The 27,862-nt window shown below is 42.2% G+C and overlaps 2 protein-coding genes across 3 annotated transcripts in view; both read left to right on the top strand.

Annotated features, from left to right (window-relative positions):
• LOC136134060 (protein FAM228B) overlaps positions 1-14,555 on the top strand; it is a 34,622-nt gene extending 20,067 nt beyond the window's left edge. The window contains exons 7-8 of one of the 2 annotated variants that reach the window (XM_065891543.1): positions 8,615-8,722; positions 14,256-14,555. In XM_065891543.1, coding sequence (XP_065747615.1) covers positions 8,615-8,722; positions 14,256-14,262 — 115 coding nt within the window. In that variant the 3' untranslated portion in view covers positions 14,263-14,555. Of the gene's footprint in view, positions 1-8,614; positions 8,723-11,468; positions 11,524-14,255 lie in introns of those variants that run through there. The other variant, XM_065891542.1, reaches the window with a different exon arrangement.
• Positions 14,556-15,550: 995 nt separating this feature from the next.
• FAM228A (family with sequence similarity 228 member A) lies at positions 15,551-27,862 on the top strand. Its single transcript, XM_065890851.1, is given in 10 exon segments — positions 15,551-15,625; positions 17,355-17,423; positions 19,057-19,196; positions 19,198-19,243; positions 21,205-21,218; positions 21,220-21,280; positions 22,616-22,703; positions 22,821-22,977; positions 25,904-26,048; positions 27,689-27,862. Coding segments are annotated over 10 exon segments (969 nt in total).

The following is a 27,862-nucleotide window of genomic DNA, read 5'->3' as shown; positions in this document are numbered from 1 at the left end:
TATCACTTCAGATATTTCTTATGCCCCATTCTTCCTGTGTGGTTTTTTAAAAAATTTATTGGAGTATAGTTGATTTAAAATGTTGTGTTAGGGCTTCCCTGGTGGCGCAGTGGTTGAGAGTCCGCCTGCCGTTGCAGGGGACACGGGTTCATGCCCTAGTCCAGGAAGATCCCACATGCCACAGAGCAGCTGGGCCCGTAAGCCATGGCCGCTGAGCCTGCGCGTCCGGAGCCTGTGCTCCGCAACGGGAGAGGCCACAGCAGTGAGAGGCCCGCGTACCGCAAAAAAAAAAAAAAAGTTGTTAGTTTCTGCTGTGTAGCAAAGTGAATCAGTTATACATACATCCACTCTTCTTTTAGATTCTTTACTCATATAGGTTATTACAGAGTATTGAGAAGAGTTCCCTGTGCTATACAGTAGGTTCTTATTAGTTATCTATTTTATATATAGTAGTGTATATATGTCAATCCCAGTCTCCCAGTTTATCTCTCCCCCGTGTTTTTTTTAACTTAAGTATAGTTGATGTACAATATTATATAAGTTTTTCAGATGCACAGTGCAGTGATTCACAATTTTTAAAAGTTATACTCCATTTATAGTTATTATAAAATACTGGCTATACAAAAATATCCTTACAGCTTATTTATTTTATACATAGTAGTTTTTACCTCTTACTCCCCTACTCCTAACTTGCCCCTTCCCCTTTCCTCTCCCCACTGGTAACTACTAGTTTGTTCTCTGTATCTGTGAGTCTGTTCTTTTTGTTGTTGTTGTTATAGTTACTAGTTTGATTTATTTTTTAATTAATTAATTAATTTATTTTTGGCTGTGTTGGGTCAGGTCTTCGTTGCTGCACGCAGGCTTTCTCTAGTTGCGGCAAGTGGGGGCTACTCTTCGTTGCGGTGCTTGGGCTTCTCATTGTAGTGGCTTCTCGTTGCAGAGCACAGGCTCTAGGTGCACGGGCTTCAGTAGTTGTGGCACGTGGGCTCAGTAGTTGTGGCTCGTGGGTCTAGAGTACAGGCTCCGTAGTTGTGGCGCATGGGCTTAGTTGCTCCGCAGCATGTGGGATCTTCTTGGACCAGGGCCTGAACCTGTGTCCCCTGCATTGGCAGGCGGATTCTTAACCACTGCGCCACCAAGGAAGCCCCTGTTTTATTTTTTAGATTCCACCTGTAAATGATATCATACCATATTTGTCTTTCTTTGTCTGACTTATTTCACTAAGCATAATACCCTCCAAATCCATGCATGTTGTTGCAAATGGCAAATTTTCATTCTTTTTTCAAGGCTGAGTAGTATTCCTTTGTGTGTGTGTGTGTGTGTGTGTGTGTGTGTGTGTGTGTGTGTATCACATCTTCTTTACTCATTGATCTGTTGACGGACACTTAGGTTGACTGTATATTTTGGCTATTGTAAATACTGCTGCTGTGAACATTGGGATGCTTTTGTTTTTTTCTGATACCCAGGAGTGGAAATGCTAGGTCATATGGTAGTTCTATTTTTAGTTCTATTCTTCTTTTTTTTTTTTCCTTTCTGAGGCTCCAGTTCTATGTCTGTTAGACCACTTGATATTGTCCCTTAGTTCTTAGATACTCTGTTTTTAATTATTTATGTATTTTTTCTTCTTGTATTTCAGTTGGACAGTTTCTACCCACCTATCTTTAAGTTCACTGAGTCTCTCCTCAGCTCTGTCCCATCTATTGATCACCATCAAATGAACCTTTCCTCAGCTTTGTCTTACATACTGAAGAGACGATCAGAGGAATTTTGCATTTCTGATGTGATGATTTTTATTTCTAGTATTTCCATTTGATTTTTTTCACATAGGTTTAATTTTTCCTAAAAATCCTCCATCTGCTCATTCATATTGTTCATCTTTCCACTAGACTCTTTAACATATTAATCATAGTTATTTTAAGTTCCTCATTTGAGAGTTCCAACTCAGGTTCATTCTGAATCTGGTTCTGTTGACTGCTTTATCTCTTGACAGTGGGATATTTTGTCTTGCTTTTTTTTGGCATGTCTTGTAAGTTTTAATTGAATGCTAGGCATTAGAGGTAGAATAGTACACAGTGAATATTTATGTCTAGAAATGAATATGCTTTTTCTTCTGTCAGGCATTAGCGTGGAGTATTGGGCTTACCTAGTCAGAAATTGAGCTGGGTTTAGGTATTATTATTGCTATTGTTACTTTCAGTGCATCACAGACTTCAGATGCCTCTAGTGGTGGGCTTTTGTTACCTTGTGCTTAGGGTAGGGGCTGGGGTACCTGAGGGGTTTTCTCAGGTGTTCCTGTGCCCTCCTCAGTTTTTGGCTGTCCCTGCAAGGCTGCATCACAGAGGTGGAGGGAGTGAAGTGTCTCCATGGTCTTGCTTCATCCCAGAAGTATTCTTTTTTTTAAAAATTTATTTTAATTAGTTAATTTATTTTTGGCTGTGTTGGGTCTTTGTTGCTGCGCACGGGCCTTCTCTAGTTGGCAGCAGGTGGGGGCTACTCGTCGTCGTGATGCATGGGCTTCTCGTTACAGTGGCTTCTCTTGTTGCGGAGCATGGTCTCTAGAGTACAGGCTCAGTGGTTGTGGCACACGGGCTTAGTTGCTCCGCGGCATGTGGGATCTTCCCAGACCAGGGCTCGAACCTGCGTCCCCTGCATTGGCAGGTGCATTCTTAACCACTGCACCACCAGGGAAGCCCCCGCCAGAAATATTCTGCTGTTGCTTGTTGGTAGGCTCAAAGAGGGAGGTAAAGGAATGTTCTCTGTTTTCTTTATCGTAGCCTCAGTTTTAGGCAAGCTCTATATACTTGAGCCTCAGAAGTAGGGTTTTCTTAGAGTTCCTTTCTCTTCTCCCTGTAGCACCCAAACACTATCTTATGTCTGTGGTTGTTCTTGGATGGTAGTTTCCTGCCCCTCTTCCAATAGTAGCCTACCTCTGCTGGGTTTAAGTATAGGATTCTGGGCACAGGCAATTTCTTGCACCTCCTCCTGGGACATAGGGTTTTTACTCCTATCCCTATCTTAGTAACAATAGAGCCTTAAGTCTGTCCTGGATATAAGAGGTTTTCTCATCCCTCCTCCAGAGGTAGATAGAGTTTGCTTTTACTCCTCTCCCAAAAGCACTAGATCTTTGCTTATCACCCTGGGGGAAAAAGAGTTTGCTTCCCTTACGCCAGCAGCTTAATGCTTTGCTTTGTAAGGGGGAAGGATCCAGGAAAGTGGGAAGGGCACTTGTTTACCTAGCACTGTCAATCTCTTCCTGCATATCTTTGCCACTGATGGGGGTTTTCTCTGGTTTTCTGCTCTGTGCCCAGTCTTTCTTGTTAGCACCTGGTGCAGGCCCATGGAAAAGAGCTTGCTCATGAGTGTAAACACTTCTTGTATGAGGTCCCCAGCTATTCCAAAATGACATGCTAGCCCACACTTGGCCTTTAAGCATTCATTAAAGTTTTAGCTGATATCTTTTGTTTTTAATTATTAGGCTTTATTTTTAAGAGCAGTTTTAAGTTTATCAAAAATTTAAGCAGAAAGAGAATTTCTGTATATTCTGTCCTCCCCATTCCCCACTTTAGTTTCCTCTGTTAACATCTTGCATTAGTGTGGTACATCTGTTACATTTTGTGAACCAGTGTTGATTCATCCTTAAATGGAAGCAGAACTCTAATATTAAATTTTCTTATTTTTAAAAAAATTTGCTATAAATGGCACTGTAAATGTTAAATAAAACAGAAATAAACCTTAAGACAGAATTCTGAAAGAATGGGCTTTCTACTTTTTTTCATTGTCTTTGAGAATCATAAGCCTAACTCTAGTAGTTAGGTAGGGTCCACCCAAACCAGGAATCTGTTCATGACAGATTGAACTCAGGTTGTATGCGAAGGTGATGATATTGAGAATATTGATTTTATAGTGAGCTAATAATGGGCACATGGCAGGTTCCAATTGCAGTATTTATTTTCATCCTCAGGAAGGTTCTGGAGATGACTAATATGGTAAGGAAAATGTTTTCTTTGGATGATTTTCTGGATTTTTCTCTGTATATCACATTGCTCCACTCTCGTGGAGGCTAGTATGTTTGGGGAAGACTGGCTTATCTGAGCCCTTGTACTAAATATTAGTCTTTGTATATATCATATGTAAATATCTTATATATTAATACTTTTAATACCTCTTTCATATTTTCCATCACCTTTGGTAATTCCTTTGGATATATTTTCCAGTTTACTATTCTCTTTTCACTGTGTTGAATATTAAAATTTTAATTTCTGAAATTTTCTCCCCTTACCCACCCCATATGCTTCTTCATTCCTGATAGGCTCTTCTTGTTTTCTAGTCTTGGTGATTGGATAATTTATTTCTTTACACATTTTATATATTGCCATTCTACATTCTATATTTGATAATTCCAAATTCTGTATTTTGGGTGGATGCTAATAATTCTTTTGTTTTTCTCTGCTGATTCTCATTTATAATGGTTTGCTTTCTCGTATGCTTAGTGAATTTTATTTGTGAGTTCAGTTTATCTTTGGGTGTGCTATTGACCTAAATTGGGGAAACTTTTCTATCTACACAGATGATTTGCTTCTGTTTCTGCCTCTGCCAGTAGCTGGGATGCCATCAACCTGGGCCTAACCAGCTCCCTTCAAATGTCTAGGCTCAGTGTGGCAGTCTCAAGTGTAGTGTCCCCACCTTACAGCTGGCATAGACAGGGCTCAGTATTCTGTTAGCTCTGTTATTGGCATCTGCCCTCAGGGATTATTATCTGTTATTCCACCTGCCCTTGCTGCCCACCATTATGGCCGTAAGTTCCCACACCTCTAGCGTCTACTACATTTGTGTGTGTGTTTTTTTCTTAAAGACCCCCTCCTTTTCTTGTAAGACTAGTGACACCTCAAAGGGTACATTCTATCCAGGGTCTAGTTGTTTGAAGTAAATGGATTCCCTCAAAGCAGTGAATTTCAAATTGTGAATTTCAAAATATACAGTAACAGCTTGAAAAGACTTACCAAGGTGTACGTAGGCATGGATAGTCTTAAGGGTCTCAACTTCCAGATTCTGAAGTCTATATGTACTCTTTCCAAAAGTTGATCTGCCTGAGAACAAGCCTGCATTCATATGACTTCTTATCCCACTTTTTAAAAGAGAGGCATATCTTTCAACCTGGTTATAAAAAATTTTAAGGTACCAAATAAAGGGACAAATAAAAATACTGGCTTTTGAGAGACTTCCTTTAATGATGAAGCAAGAAAACTTAACCAACAGGTCTTTCTGTATTTCCCTGTCATATATATTTTATTTTACTTTAATTAACTGATTAATTGATTGATTTAAAGGCATGCTACAGAATCAGGGTACTTGGTCTGTGTTGGGTTGCTTTGAATTTGGAGTAGCTAAAGCTGTATAATTTAGTGATGCTTCTTTTATTTTATTTAATTTATTTTTAAATTTAAAAAATATATATATATATATTTATTTTTGGCTGCGTTGGGTCTTCATTGCTGTGTGTGGACTTTCTCTAGTTGCTCAGTAGTTGTGACGCACAGGCTTAGTTGCTCTACAGCATGTGGGATCTTCCCAGACCAGGGCTCAAACCCGTGTCCTCTGCATCGTCAGGCAGATTCTTTTTTTTTTTTTTTTTTTTTGCGGTATGCGGGCCTCTCACTGTTGTGGCCTCTCCCATTGTGGACGCGCAGGCTCAGCGGCCATGGCTCACGGGCCCAGCCGCTCCATGGCATGTGGGATCTTCCTGGACCGGGGCACGAACCCATGTCCCCTGCATCGGCAGGCGGACTCTCAACCACTGCACCACCGGGGAAGCCCCGTCAGGCAGATTCTTAACCACTGCACCACCAGGGAAGTCCTGATGCTTCTTTTAAATATAGCTGGAATGTTTTCTGGTACTGTCAGAATTTCAAAATATAATAGCTATGATCCTCTAATAACAGTTTTTTGTGATTGCTTTCAGATTTGGTGTGTTTTATTTAATATGGTGGTTAAAATCTATCTTATCACATAGTATCCTAAAATTTTCATTGCTTGTAAGGCCAATACTCATTTTATCTTAATGAATATTTGATATTTTAAAAAATCTATTAAGATACAAACTTATTTAAACTTGCAATGAAAAATTGTAGGTATCACCTTTAAAATGTTCAAGGGGTTATGTGGTTTTTCAAAACTCTTTTAAGGAGTATATAAACAAAACTGCTTGAAGATCACTGCTTCAGAGCTGCTAGTCAGCCATTACTATATACAGTATATTTTTTGTTCATATATATACATATATATATATCTTGTACTGTAATTACCTTGAGGATAGTAATTGAGTGGCATAAAGTGCTTGTTTCATGGACTAATGAAGTAATGAGCAGGGAGAGGGGGAGGCCAAAGACCCTGCTATATAAATCTAGGTCACTGGAAGCTTGGAGATGCTATCAGCAGAAGATGGAACATAGGAGGAGCAGATACAGAAATGCAATTGATGAGTTCAGTTTTGTTCATACTGAGTTTTATATACTGGTAGTCCTTTCAAGTAAAGATGTATTACAGGTTGTTGGAAAAGTGAGGCAACAGCTCAAGAGAGAAGGGGATTTGAGGTTGGAGAACTAAATTAAAGAGTTGTTCACTTTGGAAATGAGAGTAAAAGCATAAGAATGGATTAGATAGGCTGAGGAGAGAATACTGGGAAAAAGAAAAATACTGAGATGAAAGGTTGTGCTATAAAGTTTAGGAGGTGGGAAGAAGAAAAGGAGACAGAAGAAGCAGTCTGTGATTTGCCACAGATATCAGGAGAGGAAAGGGGGACAAGAAGGATCAGGCACTATGCCAAATACAGAGAACTGAGAGGAAGCCATTGGATTCCTTGACTAAGGACATTCCTGTCCCTACTTTTAGTTTGCTCTGAGCAGAAGGAGAGGTAGTTGAGAAGTCTAATCTGATAATACTCTTCTCATCCAACCTTTTCATTATTGTTTGGTACCCTTAGTATTTACTCTCATCTCAAGGTTCTGCCCCAGGATAGCTTTGCCTAAGAATGTTCCTGCAGACAAATGGGGCACTGCATTAGTCCTTCTCAGATATATTAACACAGGAAATCCTTTTTTCCCTCTTGTTAGTAGTGCTTTATACCCTAATCTAAATGTTTGCCATACCGATTTCTTTTACTCAAAACATATTTCAAAATCCGCATTCTCTAGGAAGATTCATTCTGACTAAATCAGGATCAGACTGATCCTTTCCATTAATTCTTTTTTTTTTTTTTTTTTTGCGGTACGCGGGCCTCTCACTGTTGTGGCCTCTCCCGTTGCGGAGCCTCAGCGACCATGGCTCACGGGCCTAGCTGCTCCGCAGCATGTGGGATCTTCCTGGACCGGGGCATGAACCCGTGTCCCCTGCATCGGCAGGCGGGCTCTCAACCACTGCGCCACCAGAGAAGCCCTCCATTAATTCTTTGTGTGGCTATTTGCATGCTAGGTGTACTGGGTATGTTAGTTACGATAATGGCTCTTGGTTTCAGACAACTGAAGCCACCCCAGAAAAGGATTCATTTATTGAGGACTTAACACCGCTCATGAAATCATTGGGAGGTCTTAAGAAACAGGGCTGAATTTCAGAAATAACTCCCAAAATCACAGTGTAGAATTGGCTGGCCAAGGGATGTGTTGTTTCTACTGTGATCGGGAAACTGCTGAATCAGGAAGCTGCTGCTCCAGTGGTTGGCTTAGGACCCCACCAGCTCTGCTGTAATCTGTGCCAGCAAAATGGATGCTCCTCACAGGGCCAGTATCACCCTTCCAACCAACTCTTTTTTTAAGATTTATTTATTATTTATTTATTTAATTTATTTATTTTTGGCTACGTTGGGTCTTAGTTGCGGCACACAGGACCTTTCCTTGCAGCGCACCAGCTCTTCGTTGTGGTGCGTGGGCTTCTCTCTAGCTGTGGCCTGTGGGTTTTCTCTTCTCTAGTTGTGGCATGCTGGCTCCAGGGCGTGTGGGCTCTGTAGTTGTGGCGCGTTTGTTCCAGAGCACGTGGGCTCTGTAGTTTGCAGCACGTGGGCTCTAGTTGAGGTGCGCCAGCTCAGTAGTTGTAGCGTGTGGGCTTAGTTGCCCAGCGGCATGTGGGATCTTAGTTCCGTGAGCGGGGATCGAACTCGCGTACCCTGAGTTGTAAGGTGGATTCTTTACCACTGGACTACCAGGGAAGTCCCCCAACCACCTCTTGACTGGGGCAAGACTAGAGGGGTCTAAGGCACCTGCCTGCCACCTTATGGCAAAGGAGACTGGGAAATGGGGTGTTTGGGTTCTTTCTTAGGAAAAGCATTTTACGTTTATGCTTGTAAATGACAATCTCTGGAGCTTCTTTTTACATTTAGAGTATAAGCTGTAGGATATAGGGAATACTTTAAACTTTGCCTAGCTGATTCTAGGGTTTCAGTAAATAGTAAACCAGTCTCTGTCATAGTTTCAGCAATTCTGAAACACCCAAGAATGTACACCAGTTTGAAGTAATGATATTTTGGACAATATACGTAGCAGTCAATGTATAACAATGATTTCTGTATAAATGCAAGCTAGTATTGTTTTCAGGACATCCTCTCACACCTGTTATCTTATTAAAGGTTAAAAGTAAAAGTGAATTTTAACGAAAGTAGTTTTGACTTGAAACCCTCTGCAAAAACTCCTCATCTTCTGGAATCCCAGGAAGAAGAAAAAGCAGTTGTTTACAAGTAAGCCTATTATTCCATAGCTTTGTTCTTCTTTCATTTAACATGCTTGGCTGTGTTTTCATCCCCTGCCATCATTTTAAGTTGCTGGGGTCGGTGCCAAGGAATACACCAGACTCTTGTGGCTGGACATCAGGCATTTCCCACTGCTGGGAAAGGTGGCAACTTTCCTCAGCTTTTTCTGGTTTTAAAGAACAAACAGCTGACACATTCAGAAATAACAAGCATAGACATAGAAAAAAGTTAACAACTCATACTAAAGTTAAAGGTTAGGAGGTTTTTAATTGAATTGGAGTGGTAAAAATGGAATTTTGGACTAGTTCTGGTGGGTAGTAGCTGTTACAATATTGTACCCAGAGTGAAGAGAGGTTATAAGCAGAAAAGTGGTACATACTACTGTGTGTGTAACATGGCGAATCATCTCAATTTACTAGTTAATGGAATTAAAAGTAAGAGATTTCTCTCCATAGTTACATAACTGGTTAAGTATCTGATTAAAAGTAATGAGATCCATCAGATATTGTTTTCTTCGGGTTTTTTTACTTTTTTTTTGAATTTTATTTTATTGTTTTATACAGCAGGTTCTTATTAGTTATCTATTTTATATATATTACTGTATATATGTCAATCCCAATCTCCCAATTCATGCCCCCCTCCACGCACATACTTTCCCCCCTTGGTGTCCATATGTTTGCTCTCTACATCTGTGTCTCAATTTCTGCCTTGCAAACCTGTTCATCTGTACCATTTTTCTAGATTCCACATATGTGTTAATATTCGATATTTGTTTTTCTCTTTCTGACTTCACTCTGTATGACAGACTCTAGGTCCATCCACGTCTCTACAAATGACCCAATTTTGTTCCTTTTTATGGCGGAGTAATATTCCATTGTGTATATGTACCACATCTTCTTTATCCATTCGTCTGTCAGTGGGCAGTTAGGTTGATTCCATGACCTGGCTATTATAAATAGTGTTTCAGTGAACATTGGGGTGCATATGTCCTTTTGAATTATGGTTTTCTCCGGGTGTATGCCCCTCAGACATTGTTGAAGGGAATGTAAAATGGTGCAGCAACTTTGGAAAACAGTTTGTCAGTTTCTCAAAAAGTTAAACATTAAATTACCAAGTGACCAGCAATTTAACTCCTAGGTTTCTATCCAGGAGAAATGGAAATATATGGCCACATAAAAGCTTGTGTATGAGTGGGTGTACATGGCACCATTATTCATAATAGCCCAAAAGTGGAAACCACCCAGATGTTCATAAAATGGTGAATGGATAAACAAAATGTGGTGCATCCATACATGGAATATTATTTGGAAATTAAAAGGAAAAGAAGTACTTACACTTGCTATACAACACGGATGAACTTCAAAACTATTATACTCAGTGAAAGAATACAATCACAATTTTTATTCTATTTATATTTAAGTGTAATGTTCAGCAAAAGCAAATCTATAGAGACAGGAAGTTGATTATTGGTTGCCTGGGGCTGGAGTTGGGAATGGAGAGTGACTGTAAGTGAGCATGAGGTTTTAGACTGATAGAAATGTTCTAAAACTAGATCATGGTGGTGGTTACACAACTCTGGAGATACACTAAAAATCATTGATTTGTGCATTTAAAATGGGTGAATTTTATGGTGCATAAATTATATCATAGTAAAACTTGATAATAATAAAAAAAAGAACCTAGCAAGGCAGAAGATAAGTGAGCTTACATGATGTTTAGGAGGTTGGCTTACAGTTAGTTCTCTGTTCCTAAAAAGCTCGAAAGTAAGCTGCAGTAGTTTCCCTGTCCTCATTCTGAATAAACTCAGAATTTGTTGAATAAATACAATGTGGCAGAAGCCAGAGGGCTCTTAGAGATGCTTGATTCTGACATGTCCAGCAGAGAGAACAACTGGTTGCCTCATGAGGGTCTTTTTAGTGATTTAAAGTAGAAACAGATAACTGTTAGAGATGGTGCTCGCCATTGTGGACTTCTCAGTGTTTTTGAGGTGTGGTTTAACACTTTGCTGCTTTTTTGAATGGGAGCTGAAGTTGAGGGATAATAGGAAGTATTGAAATTAAGCCCTATTCACTTGGTAGCTGAAATCCTTAAAAGATGGAATGCTTTAGCATCACTCTTTTCTGTTAGGCTCCAAAAGAGTAATAAGTTCCTCTGCAATCTGTAACTGCCATGGTCTCATACATATTTGTATGAGTCAGGTTTTAGGATAATAAACATCTTAATCCTATTTAATTTTTATATATTGTATAAAAGGAGAGGTTTTGTCCTTTAATGTCTTTTATAGCAGAGTGTGACTCAGATATGAAGGAGAATATTGCATTGTTGGAGTACCTAGGGACTTAAACTAGAGGCTTAAACTCATGAGCTCCCCCTGGAGAAAGGAGGAAGATTATATTTTCTTCCATGAATTAGGGAAGCATACCAATTACAGCATCGAGGTGGAAGAGGCATGTTTGTCTTTTGTAGAGTTAGACCTTCCCATGGAAGCCACAGTGGACACCTCTGTGAGGGGGTCATATATGCCAGAGAACCCTCACTCAGCTGTTTGATTAAGCAGCAATGAAATTTCAGATGAAAATATTACTAGAGCAAGGTAATGCTATTTATTTGGGTTTATTTTTCATAAAAATGTGTAAATTCATATAGAACTCATCAGCTTCAAATTTAAATAAAATATTAAATGCTACAATTGAGTTGATAGGAGAATTTTTTCCTTTCTGGTTCCTCCCTCTGGAAACACAGGGTCATCCTTTCTGGAAAAAGAACCTCTATGTTATCAGGAAGGATAGAATCCAAGTCCCAAAGAGGCACTTTTCTTCCTTGAACTTTCTTGAGCTAGGAGGCAGACAAGGATGAGGACCAGGATGCGGTGAGAGCTGGTGTAGTTCCATCTTGTAATACACAAGGCAGCAATTGCTGATACCAAAATCTGAGCTGCTGGGAACAACTTCTCTGTATGGCAGTCTTCCCGGAAGACAGGAGGCAGTGGGCCACCCTCCCTACCCTCTCCCCCTGCCAAAAGGGAGTGAGTAGAAGAAACTGAGGCAGGTTTCCTTGGTTCAGAGGGAATGAAGAGTTGCCCCTGGCAGCTGTGCAATAGAGGTGTCCTCTAGAAGGTGGACTGTAGGATTTCCCTAGCTCCCTCTCCTGATTTTGCCCTTCTTCCATTCCTCCACCATCTCTACCATCTCTCTACCACATTTACCAGTTACCACACCCAAGCCAGGCCCCAAATTTTGTTCCCCTTAATTTAGCCAAGAAAGGCAAAAATTTTCAAAAGGACCATATACTGAGTTAAAGTAGTAAAGTTTAAAAAGTAAAAGTCCCCAAATGTAAAATGTATAGGAATGTAGTTGTTCACAGAGCACAGATTTCTCATCCTAAGGTGACCCTGGTTAAACTTGGTGCCATTTGACTTGTCTAGGCTAGCCTACTGCTTCCCAGTCTAGGGGCCACTTCCCTTCAGTTCTCTTCTCTACACCCTGTGTCCCGAGTCTCTGGAGTGTAGCTTCTGTTAGGAGTGGATTTGAAGGAGAAGTCACAGCCTATCCTCCCCATCTCCCAGTTAGAAATCAATAGGGAAATGATTCGTTTGTCTGAGTCTACAGTCAATCGATCATACTTCTTTTCTGACTTTGTTTCCCCACTCCTAAAGGGTAAGGGGGCTACTTTTTTTTAACTCACGGTAAATGTATTAAGATTTAATTTTGTGGTTTCACTCCTTTTACTGTCATGTTTTAGTATCCTCCCATGTGCTTGCTTGCTTTCTTCCTCAAATTTTAACAAGAACCTTCTCTGAACCAGGCAGTGTTTGAAAGGCTGGAGACTAGAGGTAAACAAAACAGATAAATCTCTGATCTCAAGGAGCTCACATTTTGATGGGAAACAGACAATAAACAGGCAAATATATATCACTTGAGCTAGTAATTGCAATGAGGAAAATAAAACAGGAAGTTGCTGGAGAACTACCCAACCAAACAGGTTTAAATGGACAGTGAGGAAAAAAAATACAATAAGTTGCTTTGTAATCATACCCTACACACCCTTCTTATGTACTGTACTGGTTATGGGTCTCTTGATATAACCAGCCCCAAACAGGATTATTCTTTTTTTTTTTTTTTTTTTTGCCCACACCACATGGCATGTGGGATCTTAGTTCCCCTACCAGGGATTGAATTCGTGGCCCCTGAAGTGGAAGCACGGAGTCTTAACCACTGGACCACCAGGGAAGTCCCAAGGATTAGTCTTAATTTTGCACTCTGCCCCTCTTCCTGCCAAATTTCTCTTAGTTCAGTGAATAGGACTATAATCCAAAAAGGACCCCCAGGATAAAAGTCTAGGAGTCATTTTTTATTTCTTGCTTTCACTCAGTTCGCATGTCTTATAGGTAATGAGCTCTGTTAGCTCGTTCACTTCTCAATTCTTCACTACTACCACTGGGTCAAGCCTCTGTGATCTTACCTGGCCTATTGCATTAGCCTCCTAACTCGTTTTCCTGCTTCTGCTCTTGCCCCTGTATAATCAGTTCTCCATGCAGCACCATATTCTTTTAAAAGTGTTAATTAGATCAGAATTCTCCCCTACTCAAAACCTTCTAATGGCTTCCCTGCACACTTTGAATTTTATTCTAACTCCTTATCATGGCCTCTAACCTCCTATACGATTGGGCACCTGCCTCCTCCCACCTGTATCACCTGCCTTTCTTTCCATGCTCACTATGTTCCTTTTCTTGTTGTGTGAACGCGCCAACCTCACCCTCATCTCAGGCTTTTGCCTCCGCCAGTCCATCTGCCTGGAACACTCCTTCCCCAGATCTCTCCATGTCTCATTTTCTCAGGTCACTCAGACTTCTGCACAAATATCATCTCTCCAGAGAAGCCTTCTCTGACTTCTCTACTTAAAATACTCTACCTCATCCATTCCTCCACCCTCCCACCTCCTTTACCTGTGGAGAGGTAGGATCCAGGACTTGAGGTCAGGGCAATCTATCATTATAAGAGGAAGGAAGGCAGAGGGCGTAGCCATAGATGAAACCAGCTTGGTGAATTTTGTGAAGGAAGATTGTTTACTTCTGTTTAATTCGTTTTCTCACGTAAGTCAGAAGGTCATCCATCAGCTGATAGTGAAGGTGGACAGAGATTCAGAGGTTTGAAAAGAGAAGGGAAGAAGGGAACCTAGTATTTTATAAATCACAATAATCCTAGTGAAAATTAGCACTCCAGGCATATTGACATCAGAAAGCAGGACCATAGGGGTCCCTCAAATCATATCACACATCAGTGCTCTACCCCACCTATAATAGGGTTGGCTCTGTCCCGGAAGCTCCTTGTTTCTGAATCCAGATAGAGTGAGGAGAGGCTGAGTCAGGAGCTTTAGGTGGGGACCCTGCCTCCAAGTCACTTAGCACCAACAGGAGGGCTAGGTTTCAGGGAGATCAGCTCAGCTAAAGCAGAGGAATTCTTTCTGCTCTTGTAAGCCCCTCATCCCTGTATCAATTACACTTTTCTGTCATTTTCAAAAGATTTTAGCAACCAAGGAGCACACACCCTGAGCCTTGGCTGGTAAAAGAGGACACAAAAGAAGCCTGCTTCAAAGGAAGCCATCTGCCAGCAGGAATCATTCAGGATGAGGAGCAAGAAAGGCGCTCAAGAATTGTTCTGTGTCTAAGAAGAGCATCTGCAATAAACTTCATCTTTGAGTCCAGTGTCTGTATGATCATTAAGAAATGACAGTACTGTATATTGACAGTTATTGCAGATGTATTTCCCCAGGAGTTTAGAAATGTTGCCTGAAAGATACAATAAAAATACTAATAGCTGCCTTACTTAGCACCCATCTCAGTTCACTTGCTCTTTCCCTAAATTGTCAGGCACCCTTAAAATCCACACCCACATATTCTCCCTAGGTTTCTCCAACAGTCTTTAGAAAATTTAAAAATTCATTTTGATGACCCACGTGCTGATTCTGAGTCTGCAAAGTTATAAAAATTCATTTTGATTACCCCTCTGGCTCATGTTGAGTTTGACTCCTAGTCACAGAAGGCTTAGGACCTGGAGCATAGGAGGAGAGACTTTTGTTTTCCTTAGGCAAAAGGGGTACTAAAATCAATCCTCGCTTCTACTTGGTGCCCTGGATCATACAGATAAATGGTAAGTTCTCTTTAGGATTAATTTACATGACCTAAATTTATATATATGTATATTTTTAACTAAAACCTGGGGTGGTGTCGTATTGGACGGTTGAAGGCCTGGCAGACGTCGCGCGGAGGGGCCGGGGTGGCAGCGAGCCCGAGCCGGGGCTAGGGGGTGGGGTAGGGGCGGCTCCTTCCTCTCTGCGCCCCCTGTGGAGAGAGGTGTAGGGGGCTTGCGGGAAGAGGGGCTGGGGTCTAAGCGTAGTGCTTTAATTTGTTTTTAGAGGAGCTCCCCTTCCCCTCCCAGAACAGTGAGTCACCGTGCCACCGGCCCCGGAGCGCCCCGAGCGCAGAGCCCAAGGTGGGGAGCAGAAGGCAGCCCAGGCCTGCGACCACCTACGGTGGCCCCTCGGCGGTGTGGCCCAGCCCCGGGCAGACCCTGAGGCGTTGCCTGATTGGGTCCTTAAGGCCACGGGTCGGGGAGCCTAATCACCCCCTTTTTGAAACAGGTTTAGGGGATCCGAGGATTTATTTGTTTGTTTTACTTACCGAGTCTACTAAGTGGCAGAGCAACGATACACTGCTTTCTGAATTTGAAAGACCTCACTTTTTCAACTGTAATCACCTATCTCCTCAATTTACTCTTTCTTCCTTCGGGGATTCTGTTATTTATGGCTGCCACGAAAATGTCCAACTATGATAAACATTTTGGGCCAGAACAATTAAAGTGGCCAGAACCCGAGTCAATTGCTTTGATGGAGGTAAAATAATGTGGCATTTGGGGGCCGCCTTTGGGTGGTGGGACATAAATCCCTTGAAATTAGGATCTGTTGTGTCTTAATCACAGTTGTTTTCCCCAGAACTAGAACAGCGCCTGGCATAGACTTGGTTCTCAAAGAATTCGCCGAATGGGAATGGCCAGGGATCGCATTTGGCCCAGGGTGGTTGTAGTGTTTCCCCGTGGTCACCGCAGCATCAGGACAGCAACAGGGCGGGCTGTGGGTAAACAGCAGTCCCTGAGCTGCCCTGCGGGAGAGGCGGGGGAAGCCAGGTCTGGGCTTGCCAGTGAATTCTTGATACTCCAGGGTCTGGTAAAGCAATGATTTTCTCATAAAGTTTCATTATTTTATAGAGAGAAGCTCTAGGATATTTTTTCTGTTTTACCCCTTTTACTGTGGTGGCAGTAAGAGTGGCGAGAGATTGTGTGTGTGTGCGTGTGCGTGTGTGCGGGCGCACAGTCACCAAGAAGGAGCTATCAAAAACTATTTCCTTAAACGAAGAAAAGGTGGTTCAAAAATCTGACATACAACCAATAGTGTGTATAACATTTGCTAATAATGTTAATAGGATGGCTAAAAAAATGTGATTTCTCAAGATGATTGTCGGTGTATGTTTCTACTTCAGATAAATTGATTTATTCTAAATTTGTGTTGTATTGGGGAAAACATTTAATTGTTTTACATGATTTTTCAACTTCCATCTTAAAATAAGTGTAAGAAGGCTTTATTTTAAAGCAAGAGTCTGTTTATATTATCAAGAGGGTTGTAATTTGGAGAAGACCCTAGTTAGCTGTCTGAATATCATTTTAGATTTCATGTGAAGCTGTTAAATATACCGGTAAAAATACAACTGTCCGTTTTGAGATTTATCTTATTCACAGATTTGGTATTTGAGTTTGAGGTTTAGTTTATTTTGATGCACTCGTTGTGGCAGAACTGAAAGATGAGCCAGAGATTGAACAACATAGTTTTAAGAACCTGTATCACTTTACACTAGATAATTCTTTTAGGTAACAGAATTTCTCTTCCAGATGCTGAATTTTTATTGCCTTTCCACTTGTCCCTACTTAGTTCTGTAAGAGTAAAAGCTGGAAGATCGGTTCATAGTGATCCAAACGAAAAGCCCTAAAGTAAGGATTTAAGTGCATCAGCTTTACCCAAGCTCATAATGGAAACAGCAAGTCCCTAGATGTAAGACCATCTTGGTCCTCCGCCAGGAGTTCCCAGCTAATTGGCTCTGAACCCGTTGAACTAAATCAAACTTCTGTAGTTTTGACTTATAAATAGGTTTTAACTTATAAAGAGACCTAGCAGAAGTCAGGAAACTTCAAGGGCTTTTAAAACACATCTACAGACTGCCTATAAAGAGGCTTCATTTTATAGAGGATCCCTTTAATTAGTAAGCTTTCTTGGTACTTTAAAAATAATGGTGTGATGTAAGGGATTTGATTCAAAATAATCTGGGTGGGGGGCAGGGGAGTGAGTAGGGATTTGGATGAAATAAGATCTACTCTGAGTTGATCATTGGTGAACCTGGGTGATGGGTTCGTGGAGAATTGTGTTTGAAAATTTCCATAATAAAAAGTTACAAGATATGTTTTGAGGTACAGATGTTAGATTTACACTCAAATTATTGGTAAAATACACTGTATTTTGTCACTGGTTTGTTTCTTCAGGATCTAAATGCTAATATTTAATTCTGTAATTTTAGGCATTGGCTAGAGAAGACATTGATGAATCTGTATACATGATATTATTTAGAGAAAATTATGTTGCGAAGGTAAGAGTTGGCTACAGAGAGTGGATTCCAAGTGTGTTCTAGGTAAGCAAGAGTGATACAGAACAGTGTGGCCAAGAGGATGTTACCATGTCAGAGAGATTCATTTTTCTGGGAGAATGAACCTCCTCTGAATCACCCAGTCAAACTACATAGATCTGAGATTGTGCCATCTCCTTGCAGAATCACTAAGAGGTTGGGAGTCCCAGGTCTATCCTTAAGGGATCTGAGAGATTGTTCTAACTGCTCCCCGTCTTCGTCCTGTTACTGAATAGAAATTCTTTCCTAAAATCTACCTCTCTCTCATATGTTCCTACATCACAGTGGGAATATGTAAAGCCACAAGAGATGAATTAGTATTTAAGGATAATGACCAGTCAGTAGTGATCATCACTATGGAATTAATAAATTTAAGGACGTTTTCATCTCAATGAGAGGGATTGAAATTTGGTGTATAATACGTTAACGTTTGTACTGTGGCTTATAATTTATAAAGGAAGTTTACATATATTCTCATTTGAGCATCAAAAGAGGTAGGTGGGTTTACCCTCCTTTATAAAAGAGAGAGAGGTGCTGATGCAAGTCTAGGCTCTTTTTCTTCTACCACTTTTATCACAGTCTTTACTCCTTTATAAAAGAGAGAGAGGTGCTGATGCAAGTCTAGGCTCTTTTTCTTCTACCACTTTTATCACATTCTTTACTGATGATGAAGCCTGGAGACATGGAATGGTGACCAGGGAATTCTTTGAATTTTTAAAAAGAAGCAGGAGTTTTCAGAGTTAGTGGTTTGGATGTGGTTTAATCTGGAGGCACAGTTGTGGTGTAGAACTGTTCATGGGTTCTTTCTGCTCTGTGCTCAGGTTCTCTTTCTGAAATTTATACTGTTCTTCAAATACCTTATTCTATGACTTTGCATCCTGAATGTGCTGAGAGCTGAGGAGTGGGAACAAGTGTTCCCCGCCACCGCCCCACTTATTCAAATGAAAATAAATGGAAAACTTCTTTTTTAAAAAATAAATTTATTTATTTAATTATTTTTTTGGCTGAGCTGGGTCTCTTGCTGCACGCGGGCTTTCTCTAGTTGTGGCGAGCGGGGGCTACTCTTCATCGCGGCACATGGGCTTCTCATTGCAGCGGCTTCTCTTGTTGCGGAGCACGGGCTCTGGGCACATCGGCTTGAGCAGTTGTGGCACGCGGGCTCAGTAGTTGTGGCATGTGGGCTCAGCAGTTGTGGCATGTGGGCTCAGCAGTTGTGGCTCACGGGTCCAGTTGCTCCGCGGCATGTGGGATCCTCCCAGACCAGGGCTTGAACCCGTATCCCCTGCATCGGCAGGCGGACTCTAAACCACTGCACCACCAGGGAAGCCCAAAATTCAGTTTTGTTTTTTTTTTTTTTCGATACGTGGGCCTCTCACTGTTGTGGTCTCTCCCGTTGTGGAGCAACAGGCTCCGGACGCGCAGGCTCAGCAGCCATGGCTCAGGGGCGCAGCCGCTCCGCGGCATGTGGGATCTTCCCAGACCAGGGCACAAACCCGTGTCCCCTGCATCGGCAGGCGGACTCTCAACCACTGCGCCACCAGGGAAGCCTGGAAAACTTCTTAATAATTTGTTTTCCTTGTTTGTATCACTTCCTTAGAGATTGGATACGTATTTTCAGCATCTGGATGTTTTTAAGGAAAGAAGAAAAGAGTTGTTACATAAAAAATGGACTGAAAATGTTGCAAAGCCTCTTCAGCAGAGAATTATGGAAAAAGTAATTTCATATAAAGGGTTGGAAAAAACAAGAGAATCCTGAATATTTATTAAAGCACACAAATAAAACGGTATGAGAATTTTTTTTTTTTTGGCAGCTTTAGAATCACTGGAGCATGGGGTTTTTATTTTTTTTTATTTTATTTATTTTGGCCATGCCACAAGACATGTAGTATGTGGGATCTTAGTTTCCCAGCTAGGGATGGAATCCGTGCCCCCTGCAGTTGAAGCACGGAGTCTTCACCACTGGACCACCAGAGAAATCCCATGAGAGTTTGTTTTTAATGAAGCATTATTTGAAAAGTTGGGTCAGCATTTTTATTTATGCAAAGAGTCTCAAATTTATTTTTGTATCTAAGATGAATTCATGGAACTGTGATACAACCTACTGCATTTTTAAACCTGAAATTCCAGGTAGAGGGAATAGAAGTATTGATTTGGAACTAGATTTATCAGGAATGCTTTTAGGTAAATGTTAATAGAATAACAGTGGCTTAAACCATAAGAACATTTATTGGTTAATAAGAAATAGAGGGATAGGTGGTCTCACGGTGGGTTCTGGCGGCATAACAATGTCGTTAATTATCCAGGTTTTTCCTGTTGTTCTATTCTGCTGTCCTGAATATTTTCAGTTTCTGCCCGTCACCCTCACATTTGAAAGCACATTTGGTTGCTTTCAGCTCCAGGTATTAGGTCTGTGTTCAAGGCAGGAAGAAGGGGTGAGAAATGATGCCAGGGGGTCCTTTTCTTACACCTCATCTCATCCTTTGTGATCAGGAAGCAAAAAGAGTCCCCAGAAGCTCCTAGCAGATTTCCCCTCAGGTCTCATTGGCCATAACTGGGTCACACCCCAAGTCCTAGCTAAAAGCAGAGCCAGGAGAGTGTGTGCCTTTCCAATCTCTCTAATAGGTTGTGGGCAAAGGAGAAGTGGTTTCCATGGCTGTTGAGTTAGTCAACCATGAAGTGAAGGGATCACCAGTTTATACCCTCTGTTATTCAATTTGGTTTTACAAAACAAGAACAAAATTTTGGCTTCTTCTATGGAAGATTTTTCTATTTTAACTTTGAGATCAGGACCCTCTTTTGACATTAAGGCCCACCTAAATTTCCAGTTATTTAGCAGAGATCTAGAGTAGTTTGACTGGAATGTTAGAGCATTTAGGTATATTTACTGAGCAAAATTTCTGGATGTGTATGTTAACTACTTCTTCCTAAATGCCCTGAGAGACAGAGCTCAAGGTTGAATCCAGGTCACTTTGAAACCAAAGTGCAACGTCTTACAAGTATGCCCAGAAATGTGGTCACACAAGTGTAGGATGGGGAAGCCATGCCTTAGAAAAGCCATGTGTTGAAGTCCAAGTGATTTAAAATGACAGTAAATTCACTGTGAGTCAACCATGTGAGCTGGCTTCCAAGAAACCATCTGAGTTCTTAGGCTGTATTGAGAGGCGGTGCTTCGAGTGGGAAGCATCAGGCCCAACCTGTCCACTTGGGGATAGTCACCAGTTACAGAACCTTTAGAAGAGGGTGGAGCTGGACAACACTTCACAGGAGGAAAAGTGGAAAGAAATACAGCATATTTAGCCCAAGGCAGAGATGATACAAGAGGAAATGAAACCTTTAAGTACATATTGTAAAAGGCTGACATGTGGGTGAAGAGTAAGTTGTGTTTTGTGTTACTTCACAGGGAGAACTGGCAGTGACAAGGCAGACTTCAGCTCTGTCTTAAGGACAAGCTTTCTGGTGGTTAGAATGACCAAGAGAGTACCTGCCTAATGGAGCAGAAGGTTCTCAAACAAGGCTAGTGGATGACATGAGACTAAAGCTGGATGATTACTTCTCCCAGAAGGTGGTGGACTCTCACTGCAATCTCAATTACTTCTGAGATTTCTTCCAACCCTTTGAATCTATGATTTTATATAAGAAATGGAATAAAGTATTAGGCTTTTTTGAATCTTGCAAAAACAAGAAATATACTAAAGCACGTTTAAATGTAATGCTTTGCTCTTAAGTGTACTTTTTTTTTTAAAAGGAAATATTTGGAGACTTATGATCCTGAAGTATACAATCCTTTTTATATGACAAAAAAGGACTCAAATTATGGAAAGGTAAGTAAGTTTCTTACGTTTACCTATTTATTCTTAGAAGCTCTGGGGTTGGGGAAAACCTGGTCACTTTAGAAGTCTCATAGTTATTCTGCATTCATTAAAAAAAAATTCACAAAAGCATTTCCTCTGAGTTTTAGATTACGAACCCAAAGTAATTTCGACTACTTGGGAATTGACATTGTGAAAAAGGCACTTGCATGTGTGTGATAATTCGTCCATTCATTCATTCATCCACCCACTCACATCCAGCAAACTGGAAGCCCAGAAGGTAGGGGAAGATAAGTGGACAGTGAGTGTGATGAGAGTGTCACAGAACCAGTGCAGGGAGAGCTCCTTTCTAGGGGAGGTGAAAGGAGGGATGCAAGAAAGGCCGCCCAGGGAGCCAGTAGTTGAACTTGTAATGAGTCTTCACATTTTAAACCAACAATATAGGCGTTAAAATTTTGAGATGTAGGTTTCAGGTTTTTTACTCCTGTGTAGCAAAAGTGACCATCTGATAATACTATTCATTAAAAAAACGTGTGTGGCTCTGAAGAGAAAAGTGGTTTATTTTGCTTCTCCCGAAAACCAAGGCAGATCATGGTTGTGAAGATAGGAAGGTTCTTTTGGCTCTGGGGGACTCACTGTATTGTGTTGGGCAGTCATTATGCTGTCTCCTCATTCAGTGGATGTTGTCCTTGCAAATAGCATTGGGTCAAGGTCAAGTGTGTGGGGAAGTAAGCAAGGGGAAATAGTCCTTCTATCTAAAGCCTATACTTAGGATGGGGGAGGAGAAAATCACCTTCCTCCACGACCTCTGTAGCTGGTCCCTGACCCTCAGCACACTGATGTTCTCCTGCCCCGCGGTTCTCACGGGCCCTTAGAGACCAGTGGTCAGCCCCCAAGGGGGCGCTCTTCCTCCCAAGCCGGCTTAGGGCTCTGCCTTGTGCTCCTAAAGCACCCGAGCTGATGCCTCTCATGACAAGGTGGTCGTTGTCTATGACTTGTCTGTTCTAGACTGAGAGATCCCCAAGGACAGGACCTTGCTGGGTTGCAGCATGCAGTGGCATTAGCAGATATTTGTTGACTGATGCAGTGATACTGTAGAACTCTGAACAGGAGTATGTGTCTTCTCTTTGGGTGGCCCTTGCTCCATTCAGCCACTTAAGGCTCAGTGAAATATCCTAGTGTGAGGCAGGTGGCATTTACACTTCCCTTGCTCTGTATGACATTATTCCTGGGTCCTTATTCTCAGCCGAGTTGGTATAGAGTAAGGCCACACTCAAATGCTTCAGACAGATTTAAAACGCTTAATACAAACTGTACGTGTGTCCTCAAAGAGTCATGTTCTCGCAGGTTACGGTCCCACCGTTCTGTGATCCTCTGTTTAGAAGACAGCAAGAGTTGGATGAAGAGCGGAGGGCTATTTTTCAGTATAAGACGGGTACTTGTGATCATGGGGCTTTGTCTTTAGAGACTTCAATTGTCAAGTGATTTCCTACCCCAAGAGTGACTGGAGTTGACTTTAAGAGTGTTGATTTAGATTTTTATCTTCCTGTAGGAAAACGATGTACCTTAAAAGAATGTAAAGAACTAGAGAAGGCCAGGCAGTATGCCAGATTGCCCCAGCTGACTTTCAGTCTCCACAGGGTGGTTCCAAAAGAGCAGCCCACAGCTTCTGCAAGGCCTGTGGGAAGCAAAACTCGTAGCAAATGCAGGTAAAGGTCTTTTTGCTGTGTCTATAGTTTTGCCTTTTACAGAATGTCATATAGTTGGAATCACACAGTATGTAGCCATTTCAAGATTTTACTTTCATTCTTAAAGGCTGTTCTCACAGGATTAAGAATGTTAAGAATGTTACGTTGGCAGATATTTTCTTTCAACACATATTATATCCCCCTGTCTTTTGCTCTTTCAATTGCCCATCCTACCGTTGTTCCTTTGAAGATAATAATTTTTTTCTCTGGATGCCTTTAAGATTTTCTTGTTGTCTTTGATTTTAGTAGTTTTCCATGATGTTTCTAGATGCGGATTTCTTTTTATTTATCCTACTCAGGATTCATAGGTCTTTTTGTATCTGTAAAGTGGTATCTTCAGTCAGTTCTGGGAAGTTCTCATTCATTTTCTCTTTGATGGTTACCTCTGCCATATTCTCTACTTTCTTTCTGGTACTCCAGTTAAACATATTTCAGATTTTCTCATTGTAATCCCTGTCTCTTACCCTTTCTTGTGTATTTCCCATCCTTTTTGTTGCCCCATATTTGATACTAGGTATTTTTACTAATTATCTTTTCAACTGTGTCTAATAATCTGTTGTTAAACCCACCCACTGAGTTCTTATTTTCAATTGTTTTATTTTTATAGTTCTAGCATTTTATTTGGTTCTTTTTCAGATGGGTTTTGGGGAAGGCTGTCTATATTCAGGGCCTGAGGGGACCTATTTCAAGTGCCCTGGTTTGACTCCCCCCTCCGCAGGGTGGGGTGGTGTTCAGAACAAGGTTGACTACTCACTTTCAAGGATAGCACCAGACCTGGGAGGAAAGATCCACCAGAGGTATGCTGGGGGCATGGAGGAGTCAGTCCCTGCTACCTGATGTTGGCCAAAGCTCCCAGGGGACAAAGTAGTCAGAGTTTGCCAGCTCATTCTGGAAGGGCTCTTTCCGCTCTGGAATTGTTTACACTGCTGTCCAAAGACTTTAAAATATGAATTTTGTGGGGCCGGAAGGAGGTGAATTCTTTTTATTTTTCTCTAGTTTTTGCAGCAGGAGTGTCAGTCTGTGCAGACTTATAAATTCTACAAAAAGAAAATAAAAGAGAGAAAGAAAGAGAGAGAGAAAGAGAAAGAAAAAAAAGAAAAAGCCCTGTTGTGTTTTCTTGGTGTTTCCTTTTTATCCCCCATCCTGAGTTTTGCTGGAATGAACAACACTACTTTGTTTTCTTGTGATTTGGAAGTTTTATGTTCTATTTCTGGTTTCATGGTTTCTTTATCAGTTTTAACAAATATTTTTATTTAAATGTCAATAATTATATAACTCCCCATCCCCTAGCAAGACAAAGACTTTATATTGCTTTATTTCCTCATCTCCCTTCTCTGGCTCCTCAACCTTTATAGACGGTCATAGCTCCGTAACTGGTATTCTGCGCTTGGGTCTGTCTCTTCTGATGGACTCTCTACCTTTCCATCTTTTTGAAGTGATCAACCCTCCCCAACAGAAAACCCTTCAGTAGCTTCCCATAACCCTTCCAATAATGTCCAGACTCAACATAGCACATAAGGTGCCCTCTGAGTCCTGCCACCTTTTCTGGCTTCTTCTAAAAAATCCCCACTCCCTAAAGAAAAGAAATATACTAAAGCACAGAAATATCTGGGTCAAGTCAGCACTTGAGAGGATTATCACACGATGAAGTACCTCTACTCCCCCATTTGCCTCTTGCCTCTGCAGCAAGCCCCTTGAGGGCAGGGGCTGCTAACTTATCTTGGTGCTTCCAGCACTTAGCTGGAACATAGTATGATGAGTAAATGCTTGTGGGATGAAGAAAGGAAGGAAGGAAGGAAGGAAGGAAGGAATGGAGGAATGAAGGAGGAGGTGATTTCTCTAGATAGGCTTGGGCTTCCCAGTGCAGGAGTGGAGACAGCCCTGGGAAACATTCTGAGAGGACACTCCTGGAGGTGCCTCAGGTGGCTGTTCAGTAAAGTAAGAAAAGGACTTAAGAGCAAGGTGGCTATGTTAGAGACAGTTTGATTACAAAAAGCAGAGTCCTTGTCAAGTTAAAAAAAAAAGGCAAGGGGGCCTGGGTATGTTAGAAAGCATCAGTCTGTCATGGAAGCCACAGTCAGTGTCTCTGTCTGTTCAGGCTGCTATAACAGGATACGAGACTGGGTGGCTTATAAATGACAGAAATATATTTCTCTCAGTTGTGGAGGCAGGGAAGTCCAAGATCAAGGTGCCAGCAGATTCAGTGTCTGGTAAGGACCTGCTTTCTGGTTGACACTGTGGAAGGGGTGAGGGAACTCTCTTAGGCCTGTTTTATAAGGTCACTAATCCCATTTATGAGGTCTCTGCCCTCATGACCTAATCACCTCCCGAACGCCTCACCTCACCTCCTAATAACATCACATTGGGGGTTGTGTTTCAACATCTGAATTTTGGGGGGACACAAACATTCAGACCATAGCAGTCAGGAAGATAGCCAGGCCACTTAAGGGACCACGAGGCCGGTCCTTTCCTCCTTGGGACTATGTGGCATTCGTCATAGCTTCTCTTTGTGAACCTGCTTCCTTTCTCTTTCTCTGCTTTCTTGTGCATGTCCTGGAAAATGGATGCCCTGGTCCTGCCTTTCTGGTCTGAGCCCTCTAAAGCTGCCTGGAGCCCCTCTGTCCCAATTACAACTCTAGGGACTGAGGCTCTGGGTCAGGTGCCTCAGCCACAGCCTGAGAAGGTCACATGACTTACTGCCTAAGACTGGCATCAGCAGAGGTGTGGGTGGGGCAGACTGATTGACGGCCACAAAGTGATGTTTTCTCAGTCTCTCTTTTTCATAAAGTGAGTATTGAGTTCATTAACTTAATTTTCAGACAGTTATTGAATGGTACAATTCTGTTTATACTGAATTAAGATAAATTTTTTCTACTTTTCTTTGCAGTCCTGAAAAGCTTGTCTGTGCAGAAGAGAAATATCCACCTGATAAAGAGAAAACGACTAGTGACCTAAGTCAGACTGTTTCTGAAAGGCAGTTTTATTCCTCGAAGCTTGGCCAGGAGAGTAAAAAGCATGAAAAGAAGAGTCTGGTGAGCAGAGATCTGGGGGGAACAGGGCTCGGATGGCAGAGTTGTGTAACATCTGACAGATAGCAGACAGAGTCCAGAATCCATTGACAAATCTCTTCCTTTCAGACAGACTCTGAGGGCAGAACAGGCAGACAGGCAGTAGTAGCCAAAGAAGGGAGTGAGAAAGAGGAGGCAGGAGGATTTATTTCATGCAGAAGAAGTGGTGGGGTCTCTTCTGGGCTCAGTACTGCTGCATGGACAGGCACCCTTTAGCAGGAGAGCCTTGGGTGAAGACACTCAGAAAGGAGATTGTGGGACCCCGGACCCCACTTCTGGGGGACAGATTGTGCCCTTCATAAGGTGAGAGAAAACCTGGCCAGAGGGGATCTTCCCTCTAAGATATCCTCAGCTCTTTTTTTCTGAGTTTTTGCTCTCCTGCCATTTTCCTACCATTTACTGCTTATTACATCCAAACCAGACCAAAAATTTTGTTCTCCATAGTTTGGTCACAACAGGTGGGAATCTTTTGAGATGAAATTTATACTAAAAAAAAAATCAGGGCAAAATGATAGTTTATGTGAAAGGCCTTTACATGCAGGAAATTTCCATGCACAGATTTCCTACCCAGAGCTCACACCCCGGTTGGTACAGCTGACAGCTCACGGTTTATTTCCCCTTCCATCCTCTCTCCCACAACCTGTATACCCTGAAGCCTGAGGGTTAGGACGCTTCTAGGGAGGGCTTCGGGCACTTGGTAGGTAGTAGCTTCCTGCCGTTCTGAGCGAACTGTAGATTTTTGCATCTCTTCTTTCACTCACCAGCGTGGCTCCTTCCCTCCACCACACACAAAGCGCGAGGGGCTGTCCTTTTCTCTACCTTGAAAACCTTGTTAGATAGGTGTTTTGTGACCCAACTCCTACCCAATCCCGTTGTTCTCCTGTCTGTCCAGAGAGAAACGGATGCCTCTTATGTGGTAAGTTACCTCTGAGCGTAATTGTATCTGAGAGCACGGGGAGCCAGCCCCTCAGTCAGGTTTGAACGTGACTGTGTTCAGTCAGGCCCAGCCTGTTACTCCCAAGAGATCAAAAAGTGGAGTGTGGGTTACGTACACTGGAAGTTTATTTTTTGCTCCTGTACCAGAGCTGGTGGGTCAGCAGGTTGGCAGGCCGTCCCTCTTTCATGCAGTCTTTAAGGCGCCTGGCTGTAGGAACGTTTCTCATCTCCAGCACCTGGCTGCCAAGCTTGCCCCAGGAATTCATTCCTGTCAACCTGAAAAGGGAAGAGGTCATGGAGGACGTCTGGCCTGGGGGTGTAGGGGGGCCCCCAGGACCAAGTCACAAGGCGGCCCCTAACTGCAGGGGGCAGGGGGTGCTGGGAAGAGTAGTCCCTGCTGCTCAGAGCACAGTGGCAGGGAGAGCTGGCGTCTCATGGACAGCTGGTCATCTCTGCCACACCACAGAAAGTTAGTGCTGTGTGGAGTCCAGAGACACGGGAAGCCCTGTCTGAGAGGTGCAGACCCCAGATAGAGTGAGGGTAAGGTGAGGGGAGGGCTGGCTGGGAAGCTGCCTGGAAGATGAGTGTCAGTTGGAATCAGCCGGGAAGTTCCTCCCTGTCCCATGAGCCCCTCTTCCCCACCCTACACTCAGCTCTTCTGTCAATAGGTTTTAGGAACCAGACGGCACAGACGCAGATCCTGGGTAGCTGGGGAAGGCCAGCAGAGGCGGAGGTCACAGCCCGTGGAAAGAAGAGTGATGACAGCAGAGGTCCTGGGGCGGCACCTGGCCGCCCCCGGAACTGTGCCCCATGAGGGGCCGTTTGTAACAAAACTTTGCTGA

The sequence above is a fragment of the Phocoena phocoena genome, chromosome 14, assembly GCF_963924675.1.
Source record: "Phocoena phocoena chromosome 14, mPhoPho1.1, whole genome shotgun sequence".
Classification (NCBI taxonomy): Eukaryota; Metazoa; Chordata; class Mammalia; order Artiodactyla; family Phocoenidae; genus Phocoena; species Phocoena phocoena.
The sequence above is the reverse complement of the archived record's forward strand: the minus strand, read 5'-3'. Positions and strand labels throughout refer to the sequence as shown.